This window comes from Bufo bufo, chromosome 3, assembly GCF_905171765.1.
Source record: "Bufo bufo chromosome 3, aBufBuf1.1, whole genome shotgun sequence".
Lineage (NCBI taxonomy): Eukaryota > Metazoa > Chordata > Amphibia > Anura > Bufonidae > Bufo > Bufo bufo.
The window spans coordinates 422475742-422485507 of NC_053391.1; the positions used below are offsets into that span (position 1 = coordinate 422475742).

Here is a 9766-nt window from a genome sequence, read left to right on the forward strand (position 1 = left end):
TGACGGACTGGAATCACGGATCACGGACGCGGAGAAAAAACGGAGGACTATCAGTTTTTTTTCACAGCTCCATAGAAATGAATGGGACCTCCGCTAAACTGTGAAAAATGACGGAATGGACGCAGATGCACACAGCGGTCGTGTGCATGAGGCCTAAGTAAAGTATTATTCAATACCCCCTTCCAACCTTCCAAATATACCAAAGCAACAAAAAGTTGAATTATTTAAAATGTACAATTTATTAATTTTTATCTTTTTTAAACATTTAAAAATACACATTACAATATTTGTCTACAAGACATACGATAAACTTAAATCATTTCATCTATAAATTGATAAAACAATACGTTGAACAATAATATTTTATGCTTATGCTTATAATAGATATTAAGATAACACAAGTAAAAATAGAGTAAAACCTTGAATACTTATTAGATTTCATTAAAAGTCTAACTTTATAGATATAACTACATTATTATACTTCAGTACCATATAATATATGCTTGATCAATCATAAAACAGATAAATATGCAATGAGTTTTAGGTTTTATGGACATAGTCATGTCAATTTTGCAGTCCACAAAATGCGGTTACCGGCCGCGTGCTGCCCTCACTTTCCGTGGGCCCCGTTGTTGAAATGCCTATTCTTGTCCGTAAAACAGATAGGAATAAAACATGTTCTATAATTTTCAGCTCTGACGCGTAGATACAGAAAGCACATGGATCACATCCATATGCTGTCTGCATTTGTTATGGTCCCATACAAATAAACAAGTTTGTATGTGATCTGCAAAATGGGGTTCAGAAGGGGACTGAAAATACGGTTGTGGGCATGAAGTCTTACTGAAAAAGAAAAAACTAAAGTCAACTATATACTTATCATGTGCATACCAACTAAGCCATGTGTTTTATGCTGTAGAACTATAGCCCTTAATTGTAGGCACATCATATTTCCAACTAATTCTGAAAACACAAATCAATTTGCAAACTAAATATTAATAAATAATACCAGTCTTACTAAAATAATCTTTATCCAGAGTAAAAAATAAATAAAATGACCAGCGTTAAAATGGGGGTTGCACATGTTTACAGCCCCCAGAACTAGTTTATATGTTGCTGGTTACATAAAGAAAATACAAGATGAAGAGATATCGCTCCAAATTCACTAAAGGAACGAGAAAAAGAAGAACCGGGACTTTATTGCTGGGATGAATTAGGGTCACTATATAATAGTGAACAATTGCATACAGTTTCATAGAAACAAACTTCCATTTGCCCATTACTTTGGACAAACCTATTTACATAATAAAGACAGCCTAACTGGCGTGAGTCTAAAAATGGAGCCTAATACGACGGTGAACGTTGCTGCATTGCTTTTCCTTTCAGAACCCGTCTAATCTGAAAAAGGAATAAAAAGATATCAGGTTTAGAAACAGCCAAAAAAGTGCACTTTCATTAATATACTTTAATTAACCTACAGTATATGCGCAAAGATGAACGCAGGTGTTTATTCTCAGCATACACTTAAATATAACGTGTCACAGTCACCAGTGCCACAATTCAACATTTTAATAAGCATATATTAGAAGAATAGAGTAGTAAAAAAAATATAACTTTATAATATTGCTACATTTTATGTTAACAGCACTTAAAGGGGTTGGCCACTTTCTTGCTACTTGTGACCAATGTGTATGTAAGATGACCATATGGCAGTTGCTAATATAGCCTTTGTTGATATTCTGTGCTTTTTGTTATATTTCATAAGCAATGTCTCCTTGTTAGGCAGATCTTCTGTGCTTTCCACACTAAGGTCCTGTCCACTCAGCCTTCTCAATTCAAACACACTGCACCTATCTCAAAACAGTGCAGATGGTGGGTGCACAGTATTTCAACAGAGGATACATCACATGGAGGCGATTTGCCTGGTCACATTACCCTCCAGTGCCCTCTCTGTGGTCAGCACAAAACACTTGGCAAACCTTGAAATATGAAAATGGTGCAGAATTTCAACAAAGGCTTTATTAGTAAGTACCATATAATCATCTTACATGAACACTGATCAATAGTAACTAAAAAATGTCTAACCCCTTTAATTATACTGAATTGCACACTGGTCACTGCCATCAAGTTTCTAAATTTAAGTATAAGCATATGTAGACAACAGGGATGGCTACCTGTTGAGTAACAAGTAGAGATAATAAAATAGTGCTTGGAGTGAACAATCCAATAGCTGCCTTAAGTCAAGTTACCAGAAATAATTACCTCTTCGCCTACTGCTCCATCCGGAACAAGGTGCACAGGTTGCTCATTCTCTAGGTTCCTAGCACTAGGGTCAGCCCCCTTCCTCATCAGCAGTCGTACAGCCCCTACATGGGCTCTTCTACTCTGTAGGCTTGCTGCAACATGTAATGCCGTGTTTCCATTGTAGGTCTGAGACAAAAAAACACATATATAAATGTTTCTGCAATGTTTTAAGAGCAGTTAACAGTTTAGAAGTAATTAGTAATTCTCTTAAGGCTAGTTTCACACTAGCGGTAAATCCTTTCAGCAGGCTGTTTCGGCAGAGGAAGAACCTGTCGGAAGACATTATATCCGGGATAGTCGGAAAAGGCCAGAGCACCGCCTGGCCCCATTCACTATAATGGGACTCTGCAAGGATCAATCTGGTCTGTTTCTAGCATTTGTGCAAGCAGCGATTTTTGTCCGCCTGAATCCCGACACTAACGCTGGATTCCTGCAGAGTCTTATTATAGTCAATGGGCTCTGGCAGGGTCAGGTAATATCCGGATATGCCAAAAATGATATCTTCCGGCAGGCTGTTCCTCTGCCGGAACAGCCTGCTGGAAAAATTTAATGTTAGTGTGAGACTTGTTCCCTTAAAGTCACACAAGCAAATAGAATATAGAAAAGAGAGATTACAATTACCTTAGCATTAATGAAATGCAAACTGTTTGGCAACTCCAAGAAAAGACTCATCAGTTCAAGGTTCGCTTCTTCACAAGCTAAGTGGAGGGCCGTTCTTCCACTTTTTCGATCCTATAATTAATTAATAATATAATAAATTTTCATAGTAAGCATTAATTATATCAAGTGCTGTTTAATTAAAAAAAAAATATGTAGAGAGTAATTTTGCTAACTTTTCTAATATAATTTATTAGGCAATTTGTAAACATAATAGAAAAATGGCTTTATAGCTAAGAAAATTCCATCTTCAGTGTACACTATATGCTGAATACAAACACCTATTATATGCAGTGGCTGGTTTCTCAGTCTGCCTCTTCCCTCCCTGCCCTATATGTAATATGTACCTTTCTTGCTTTGAACTAAAAAAAAATGATATCTTCTACCTGTGTCCCTGTGTTTAGTCCTGTCTGTCATGATGATCGCTAACAGCTCCACTTTCCATTACCTTCCTGGCACTCACTAACTAACTAGCCACCAAAACACACCAGGAAAGTAGAAAGACGCAGAGTTGTCAGTGGAGAAGTCTGATTGTGTGTGTTACTGGTGTCCATATTCAGTATTCAGTATTTGCTGAAGACAAAATATCTGTAACAACTCCAAGAGAGGATTTTTTTATTTTTATAAAAGTTACATAATTACCTAATAAAGTATTTCTACAAAAATTCATAAACTTTGTTGGAGTTGGAACTTAACAGTGGAAGACCAGGAAGGAAAGGCAAGAAGGGAAAAAGAGCACATTTATTGCAGTTTTTGTAGAAAATTTGCAGCAGACTCATCACATGTGGATGTGCCTTTTGGAAATTTAAGAAATCTGATACATAATGATGAACAAGAAATCTTACTCTTGATTCTACTGAAGCTCCCATTTGAAGAAGAGTCTTAACTGTGTCGACCATGGCCTTATTCTTCATCAGTAGATCATCTCTTGCAGGTGCACCAAACTGCAGTCTCTGAACAATAGCATTGTGAGCAATTACAGCACAATGCAATGGTGTCAGACCTATGTAGCACAATAAATGAACTATTAAAAGACAAGCAAAAGTAACATGAAAAAAATCTATAGTCGACATAACATCATAGCCATACCATCATAATTAGTCACGTCCACATCCAGGTTCTGATTGATAGCTGCTGCGCTTTTTTGGATTGCCTGAAAGTGCAAAAATGAAAACACTGTAAAGTTAGAACTATCATAACATATAGCATTGCCTAAACAGATAAATAATAACAATACAAAACCAATATTGTAAAAATGTTTACCTAAGGCCTCTTTCACACTTGCGTTGTCCGGATCCGGCGTGTACTCCACTTGCCGGAATTACACGTCGGATCCGGAAAAACGCAAGTGTACTGAAAGCATTTGAAGGCGAGCCGTCTTCAAAATGCGTTCAGTGCTACTATGGCAGCCAGGACGCTATTAAAGTCCTGGTTGCCATAGTAGGAGCGGGGAGCGGGGGAGCGGTATACTTACAGTCCGTGCGGCTCCCGGGGCGCTCCAGAATGACGTCAGAGCGCCCCATGCGCATGGATGACGTGATCCATGTGATTACGTGATCCATGCGCTTGGGGCGCCCTGACGTCACTCTGGAGCGCCCCGGGAGCCGCACGGATGGTAAGTATGCTGCTCCCCGCTACACTTTACCATGGCTGCCAGGACTTTAGCGTCCCGGCAGCCATGGTAACCATTCAGAAAAAGCTAAACGTCGGGTCCAGCAATGCGCCGAAACGACATTTAGCTTAAGGCCGGATCCGGATCAATGCCTTTCAATGGGCATTAATTCCGGATCCGGCCTTGCGGCAAGTCTTCAGGATTTTTGGCCAGAGCAAAAAGCGCAGCATGCTGCAGTATTTTCTCCGGCCAAAAAACGTTCCGTTCCGGAACTGAAGACATCCTGATGCATTCTGAACGGATTTCACTCCATTCAGAATGCATTAGGATAAAACTGATCAGGATTCTTCCGGCATAGAGCCCCGACGACGGAACTCTATGCCGGAAGACAAGAACGCAAGTGTGAAAGAGCCCTAAGCGGAAAATGCTAATTGACAACATGCTATCTAGAAATCTAGCACAATTATGTAACATACACAGTTTACTAAAGACTGGCATCTCACACGCCAATCCTGGTAAAAGAACCGACCAATATATTAGGAGGTGCACAACTCCTAATAAATTTGTCGCTGTCCGTGTGCCAGAGCTTAATTCTACTCCAGCCAGGAACTGGAGGAGATTTCTGGTGTAATATGCACCAGTTTTCTGGTGCACATGTTGTTAAATGAAACGGATCATGGAGCTCCCACCCAAGGCCTGCCTCCTACCATCCACTTTTTGGAAAAGTAGCAAAGGTGAAGGAAAAACCTAGAAAGTGACACATTTTGTCACAAACTGTTACTTTCAACAAAATGAGCAACTTTTCGCATAATGCTGTGGTAAAGGACCCCAATGACTCCAACCCACCTGCAGCACTTGAGAGTATCCTTTTTCAGCACACACATGGATCGGTGTACGTCCCCAGTGATCTGTAGTGCTGACTTGTGCTCCAAGGCTGACCAAGTCTTGAACAATCAGGTGTTGGTCGGCAGCTACAGCTACTTGCAAGGCACTCTAAAGTGTTTGGAAAGGAAAGTGTTAAACATAGAAACAAGGAAACGAGGCTAGACAAACAAGTCAAACTTACAAGAGTTTATGAGATTATTAAAATTCTCTGACAAGTCCTAAAATAACTTAAAATTTTCAAAAACTCTTATACTCATCCTTTTCCCTAACTCTGTTCCCTAAGCAACTGGTTCAGTTCTCCTGCTGCTGTTTGTTTACCAACATCAGTGGTGACGTATGACCACTGCATCCAATAATTGTCCTCAGCGGTCTATCACTGAGGATAGTGATTGACTGCAGCAGTCAGGTGCCGTATACTGAACATTACTGGGAATGTCACCAACAATTAGAGTACAGCACTGAGCGAAAGGGGTGAGTATAAATTTTCTTAAGTCATTTTAGGGCTTGTCCAAGATTTTTGATTATCTTGGACAAAAAAAAGAACTATTTGATAAGTAAGGAGAGGTGACTGAGTACACTGGGAAAGGACTTTGAGTTCTATTATCTGCATGATAAGGAAAGCTGCAGTCAAAGTCATTATGGTTGCTGATTAAAGGGGTTGTCCAGGATTGGGAAGATTAGTGTGTGTGGACAACAGTGCCCAAAATTTTACACTCATGCCTCTCCTACCTTTACCAGACAATTCTTATGCAACTTTTGCCATTGAAAAAATCCCAGCCGGAAGTGCCGTTTTTCTTACAGTCAGTGACGTACAGGGTCCCTTTCTGCTGAGCGAAGCTTCTTCTTCCGCCCAGCAGTGAGCCCGGAGAAATTACTGGCACTGATGGGCGGGCTTTAGCGCTGCCCTAGCCAGTAAAACGGCTAGGGCAGCGCTAAAGCACGCCCATCAGAGTCGGTGACGTCACCGAACACACTGCCGGGCGTTGTTGTTGTAAACAAAAGAACGATCCAGCACAGGGCAAGGGAGCGCATCGGAGCATGAGATGCTCCGATGCTAGCATCGGGGGGCTGCCTGGGTGAAAATATGGGTATGCCCGGGTTCAGCTCTGAACCTGGACAACCCCTTTAACTTTGTACACTTCCAATACAACATTGGAAAGAGGAACTGCAAGACGTAGGATATAACATCCTGTGTCACTGCAAAAAAAGGAAATCTAACATAAAGTGATTTGTTACAATAATGACAAAAAGTTACTTTACCTGATTGTTATGTTCTTTTATATCTAACATATGGACGGAAGCCATCTTCTGTGCAATGACATAAGACAGGGCTCGTCTTCCTTGTGCAACTGCAATGTGGAGGTATCTGTAAAAGTAAAAAAATAAATTGAGCTAAATCTATTGCCAACGCGTTTACCTGTAATACAATTAAAACTAGTCTGCAAAAAAACCTTTGTACAATAATCTTGTAATCAAACACACCATAACCCAGTTTTCATATAAAAACAAATTGCTAATTTCACTTACGTATCACCATCTGCATCTTTAGAGAGAAGTTGCTCAGGAGACACATTTGCCAGTTTCTTTTCTTCTTGTTCTATCTGCCACTGAAAGAATGATTTTCCAACCTGAAATGGGCTTGTCTGATTGACCTCTACATGGCACGATGCTGGCGGGGAAACATTTGGAGTTGGCTGGGCGACATTAGGATTTAAAAACTGATTGCAAGGAGGATCTGCAGGCAAGCTGAAGCCTGGAAGGACTGACTCGGCAGGGGTGGATTCAATAAGAGACAGGTAGCTGTCTATGGAGCAACTGTTAAAGACATCATTGGAACAAAGGATCTCTTGATAATCTTCAGACTGAGTGTAAGTGTTATAGTCTCCAGCACACTGTGGAGAAACATTCTGAGGGACTCCAATCTGGTACTGATCATTTGTATGCTGTGGAGACGAGCCATTGAACGCCTGAGGAGGCGAGAAGCTCTGAGCTGCTTGCTGATAATACTGTCCTTGTGTATGCATGTTCCAGTCTACTCGTACGGTGTTTAAGGACACCGGCTGGGACTCATTCTTTATGTTTATTAAACTCAGCAGGTCTAAGGCCGAGTCTCCACTCATCTCATTTTTTGTGGCATCATCCATGATTTCACCAGGGTTTGGAGTACTTGGTGGGGTCTAGGCAGAATAGACACAAATTAGTAGACGCTAATGAAAATATGCAAGTCTAAGGGCAGAATGAGAAAATGCATTTACCAAGAAAGAACTGGACTGGTAGATGCAGACTTTCTTTGCAGCTGGTGCATCCAATATGAAATCATTGGCCCGTTTCTGGCTCAATATGTTCTTTAGTTCTGGGAGGGAAGAAAACATGAAACAGACAATTATACTTATCCTGATGCTATACAGGCCACTTTAACTAGCACCTCAAGTAACACGAGGACAGGAAAAGCACCAGTTTAGTATTAAATATATACATACCAGTGTAAGGATCTTGGCTTCTGCATTTCTATCAGGGAAAAGAAAGAAGAATATGTTACACGTATTCATTAGGAACATTATCTAACAATAGGGACTGTGGTTTTCTAAACGTGAATATCCAGGATAAGTACCACAGTCTTCTCTTATTAAACACAACTGACATTTACCTGGCTGCCAATTCTATAGGAAGTGAAAAAACACTGAATAATGTACCGTCAACAGGTCACCTACCTGGAAATCATCTATTTCCTGGCCTGTCTTATTTCTCATCTGGGTAAGGAGCTCCCGCACTGAATTCTTTACTCGAACCCCCTGAAAGCTTCCCTTTGGCGGACGTCCTGCCGCACTGGCTTGTCCAGCTAAAAGCACAAAAATACATGTCTTACAAAAAACTGTATATGTACAGTAAAAAGTCCATACAGAATGCTGGTCTATTAATTTTTACATTAGGCAGGTACATTAGGAGATTTATTGAAACAATTAACACTGTAATATTGTACTCTGCCTCCCTATATAGAGTTAGCTATTCCATTGTACTTTAGAATAGTGGAAGTGACATCAGGAAAATTTGCCATGGTTCAGTAATGCTTGACGTAAACAAAAAGAAAAGTGAGCTTACTGATGATGAATGCAGCACATGCACGTGATAAATATTCAGACACTGGTTTGAAACCTAAGTTTATAAAGACAATTCACTATACTAAGGTAATGTAGTATAATGTAAAGTAATATAAATTAACTGTAACAATATGTCATTTCTATATAAATATACTTAAAGCCAGAAATGTAAGATGAAATATATTATTTAAGATGGGGAAAAAGCTGTTCTGCTGCAGTATTTCAGAATATCAATATCGAAAATGATAAGAATATTTGCAATATTTTACTAGATTAACGAGCACTGCATACATTTTGTGGCAGGAAACTAGCTTCTATACTGACGCAGGAAACGTAAAGGGAGCAACCCCTAAAGCAAACCAGTTCCTCGGCATAGCTTGGGCACACCTTAGCTCCTCTCTGACGTCAGTAAGACTGAATCCTAGCAACAAAGAGTTTGCTCAAGTTTAACTGTAGAAGTGCCGTCTGCGTCCAACAACCAGAATAAACAGCATAACAAGAGTATAAAACCAAACATCACTGTGTGTTCTTCTCAATAATAATGCCATTACTGCAGGTACTACGCTACTAATACAAATCACTAATTCTCCTTACCCTTCTTAGTGCGGGGCCAGGAGGCGCTCAGGCTGCCCTCGCTGTCAGACGTAGGGGAGCAGGGGCCAGAGGAGATGGAGTGAGAAGGAGAGGTCGCAGTGTCCGAGCTGGGAGAGCCGCCATAGAAGTATCCAAGATTCATGGGGCTGTTGATCCACTCTTGATCCAGTAACTCCGTGGAGTCCTCGATTAATCGCTCCAGGATCATGACTGCAGAGAGAGCGGAGCCGGAGCTCTACCGTGATAATGTGACTACTAGACACGCACACTGCACGTCTTCTGGATGTGGGAAATTCCCTGTCCACATTATGTATGACAGCTGTCCGCCTCCCACCCACACCTTCCGGGTGTCCTGGGTGCTGATTGGCTGCCGCTCACTACACAACCAGGGGAGGGGAGATTAGGGCAGGGTTTACTGGAAAAGGAGTAGAGAACATTGTGCAATGTCGCCCAGTTCTCATAGTTATATGGATGCTGGGGGAGGCAAGCATGTTGGAGCTGCTCATACAGTGGGACTTGCACAGCAGGAAGTTGTCCGCACATCACAATACACTAAAGTATAGAATAATACATGCATTCCAAAGAGTTGTCGTGTGCTTAAATCCCTGCCACAACT

At 40.8% G+C, this 9766-nt stretch overlaps 1 protein-coding gene across 2 annotated transcripts; it reads right to left on the reverse strand.

Moving 5' to 3' along the window:
- Positions 1-269: 269 nt before the first annotated feature.
- On the reverse strand, positions 270-9423 carry LOC120995615 (NF-kappa-B inhibitor zeta-like). 2 transcript variants are annotated; one of them, XM_040424923.1, is made up of 12 exons: positions 9155-9423; positions 8170-8298; positions 7939-7966; positions 7714-7811; positions 6986-7635; positions 6719-6824; positions 5420-5566; positions 4051-4114; positions 3807-3964; positions 2926-3036; positions 2263-2430; positions 270-1398 (listed from the first exon to the last, which is right to left on the reverse strand). In XM_040424923.1, the coding sequence occupies exons 1-12, from the start codon at positions 9356-9358 to the stop codon at positions 1345-1347; spliced, it is 1917 nt and encodes a 638-aa protein (XP_040280857.1). In that variant the 5' UTR covers positions 9359-9423; the 3' UTR covers positions 270-1344. The 2 variants fall into 2 exon arrangements, with proteins under 2 accessions (XP_040280857.1, XP_040280856.1); XM_040424922.1 differs by having other exon boundaries at positions 8170-8297; positions 9151-9423.
- Between the last annotated feature and the right edge of the window lie 343 nt (positions 9424-9766).

Coding starts and splice junctions, on each gene's coding strand:
- LOC120995615 (XM_040424922.1), bottom strand. CDS start 9,358: ATGATCCTGGAGCGATTAATCGAGGACTCCACGGAGTTACTGGATCAA. Junction 3,965..4,050: donor GGACGTGACTAATTATGATG/GTATGGCTATGA, acceptor TGTGCTACATAG/GTCTGACACCATTGCATTGT. Junction 2,431..2,925: donor TGCATTTCATTAATGCTAAG/GTAATTGTAATC, acceptor TTTTTGTCTCAG/ACCTACAATGGAAACACGGC.